Source organism: Etheostoma spectabile, unplaced genomic scaffold, assembly GCF_008692095.1.
Source record: "Etheostoma spectabile isolate EspeVRDwgs_2016 unplaced genomic scaffold, UIUC_Espe_1.0 scaffold00009561, whole genome shotgun sequence".
Taxonomy (NCBI): domain Eukaryota; kingdom Metazoa; phylum Chordata; class Actinopteri; order Perciformes; family Percidae; genus Etheostoma; species Etheostoma spectabile.
Window position 1 is genome coordinate 16 of NW_022603715.1, and position 3,382 is coordinate 3,397.

Sequence of the window (3,382 nt, forward strand, 5' to 3'; positions counted from 1 at the left end):
CTTTCCCCTCTCCTTTTCTCCTTCTCTCCTTGTCTGATTGTCTCCTGTCACCTTGTTTTCTCTCCTTTGTTTCCTTTCCTGTTTAATCTCCTCCTCACCTTCTTTCCTTGTCTAATTGTCTCCTGCCCTGTTTCCTCTCCTTGTCTCCTTTCCTCTCTTTCCCCTCTCCCCCCTCTCCTCTCCTCTCCTCCTCCTCTCCCCTCTACTCTCCTCTCCTCTTCTCCTCTCCTCCTCTCCTCCTCTCCTTCTCTCCTTGTCTAATTGTCTCCGGTCACCTTGTTTTCTCTCCTTGTCTCCTTTCCTGTTTCCTCTCCCTCTCTCCTTCTTTCCTTGTCTAATTGTCTCCTGCCCTGTTTCCTCTCCTTGTCTCCTTTCCTCTCTTCTCCCCTCTCCCCTCTCTCCCCCTCCCCCTCTCCCCCTCTCTTCCTCTCCTCCTCCTCCTCTCCTCCTCTCCCCCTCTCCTTGTCTCCTTGCCTCCTTATCTGCTTGCCTCCTCAGCTCAGATCTAAGGTGTCAGCGCTGCGTTCCCTGTGCACCCGTCACACGGAGACGCTGTCGGCGTTCCGGGCCGTCCACCCCGACGTGGTGCGGACCCACTTCCCCCCCCTCTACAAGGAGCTGTTCGGGGCCGACCTGGAGCTGCACAGGGACGGCTGAGACCGAGACTGATCCTCAACGCAGACCAGCTGCAGGATCGGGACGCACCCAGCCCCGCGTCCACGGCAACGGAGGACGGGACGGTGACACACAGCGTGGACGCTGAACAGGAAGGAGAGAGTCCTCAGTTTGTCTTTCTTCACCCCGGGTGGGCTCAGGTCCCGGAACTGGTCTCATGTCCCGGATCTGGTCTCATGTCCCTGATCTGGTGTCATGTCCCGGATCTGGTCTTATGTCCCTGATCTGGTGTCATGTCCGGATCTGGTCTCATGTCCCCTATCTGGTCTCGTGTCATGGATCTGGTCTCATGTCCCTGATCTGGTCTCATGTCCCGGATCTTTTTTATCTGGATTCACCTCTGACACACTGACACCTGGTGTTGTCCTCCTACCCACAATGCAACATTTTGTTTTTCTCAGTATGAATTAAAAAAAACTTTCTGCCGCTTTTTCCAAAATTGTTGTTACTTTTTTCCCCTTTTCCGATGTTTTTGTAACTTTCTCCTGTTTTTTTAAGCGTTTTTGGTCCTTTTTGTCACTTTAGTTAACGTTCTTTATCAATTTTATTTTTCGTTTTGCACCATTTACCCCGACGTTGTGCGGACACACAGCAGATTTTTCACACAGCGTGCTCTCATGAACCATTTACACATATATCTACGAAAGAAAATCACCGTTATTATTGTGTATTCTTTATATTTATCAACGTCAGCGACACATTGACTGCTGCTGTATTACAGCAAGAATATCTTCATTTGAAGGATGTCTGGGTGGATGTTGGACTCCTAAAACACCAGACTTTCTCCAGGAAACAGGTGTTCATGTCCTGGAGAAGTTAAGGAGAAAAACACAAGACTTCACCCGGAAACAGGTGTTCATGTCCTCGAGAAGTTAAGGAGAAAACACAAGACTTTCACCAGGAAACAGGTGTTCATGTCCTGGAGAAGTAAGGAGAAAACACCAGACTTTCACCAGGAAACAGGTGTTCATGTCCTGGAGAAGTTAAGGAGAAAACACAAGACTTTCACCAGGAAACAGGGTTCATGTCCGGAGAAGTTAAGGAGAAAACACCAGACTTTCACCAGGAAACAGGTGTTCACGCCTGGAGAAGTTAAGGAGAAAACACCAGATTCACCAGGAAACAGGTGTTCAGTCCTGGAGAAGTTAAGGAGAAAACACAAGACTTTCACCAGGAAACAGGTGTGTTTATGTCCTGGGAAGTTAAGGAGGAAAACACCAGACTTTCACCAGGAAACAGGTGTTCATGTCCTGGAGAAGTTAAGGAGAAACACAAGACTTTCACCAGGAAACAGGTGTTCATGTCCTGGAGAAGTAAGGAGAAAACACAAGACTTTCACCAGGAAACAGGTGTTCATGTCCTGGAGAAGTTAAGGAGAAAACACAAGACTTTCACCAGGAAACAGGTTCATGTCCTGGAGAAGTTAAGGAGAAAACACCAGACTTCACCAGAAACAAGTGTCATGTCCTGGAGAAGTTAAGGAGAAAACACAAGACCTTCACCAGGAAACAGGTGTTCATGTCCTGGAGAAGTTAAGGAGGAAAAACACAAACAAGATTTCACCAGGAAACAGTGTTCACGTCCTGGAGAAGTTAAGGAGAAAACACCAGACTTCACCAGGAAACAGGTGTTCATGTCCTGGAGAAGTTAAGGAGAAAACACCAGACTTTCACCAGGAAACAGGTGTTCATGTCCTGGAGAAGTTAAGGAGAAAACACAAGACTTTCACCAGGAAACAGGTGTTCATGTCCTGGAGAAGTTAGGAGAAAAACACAAGACTTTCACCAGGAAAGGTGTTCATGTCCTGGAGAAGTTAAGGAGAAAACACAAGACTTTCACCAGGAAACAGTGTTCATGTCCTGGAGAAGTTAAGGAGAAAACACCAGACTTTCACCAGGAAACAGGTGTTCATGTCCTGGAGAAGTTAAGGAGAACAACAAGACCTTCACCAGGAAAAGGTGTTCATGTCCTGGAGAAGTTAAGGAGAAAACACCAGACTTTCACCAGGAAAGGTGTTCATGTCCTGGAGAAGTTAAGGAGAAAACACAAGACTTCACCAGGAAAAAGGTGTTCATGTCCTGGAGAAGTTAAGGAGAAAACACAGACTTTCACCAGGAAACAGGTGTTCACGTCCTGGAGAGTTAAGGAGAAAACACAAGACTTCACCAGGAAACAGGTGTTCATGTCCTGGAGAAGTTAAGGAGAAAACACAGACTTTCACCAGGAAACAGGTGTTCACGTCCTGGAGAAGTTAAGGAGAAAACACAAGACTTTTCCAGGAAACAGGTGTTCATGTCCTGGAGAAGTTAAGGAGAAAACACAAGACCTTCACCAGGAAACAGGTGTTCATGTCCTGGAGAAGTTAAGGAGAAAACACAAGACTTTCACAGGAAACAGGTGTTCATGTCCTGGAGAAGTTAAGGAGAAAACACAAGACTTTCACCAGGAAACAGGTGTTCATGTCCTGGAGAAGTTAAGGAGAAAACACAAGACTTTCACCAGGAAACAGGTGTTCATGTCCTGGAGAAGTTAAGGAGAAAACACCAGACTTTCACCAGGAAACAGGTGTTTAAGTCCCAGGAGTAGACAAGTACCGATATTTTAATCCAAACCGCAAACTTTTCCTTGTTTTGGTGAAAAACAACAACTTTTTTATGGCGTCTTTGTCTCTTTTTTTAACATTTTATGCACTTTTTTCAATGTTTTG

At 46.4% G+C, this 3,382-nt stretch overlaps 1 protein-coding gene across 1 annotated transcript; it reads left to right on the plus strand.

Moving 5' to 3' along the window:
- Positions 1 to 496: 496 nt before the first annotated feature.
- On the plus strand, positions 497 to 1,662 carry LOC116679143 (nuclear receptor ROR-alpha A; the record flags this gene model as incomplete). The annotated part of the gene is given in 1 exon segment (XM_032508836.1): positions 497 to 1,662. A coding segment is annotated over 1 exon segment (161 nt), but the record flags the coding sequence as incomplete, so codon positions are not given.
- Between the last annotated feature and the right edge of the window lie 1,720 nt (positions 1,663 to 3,382).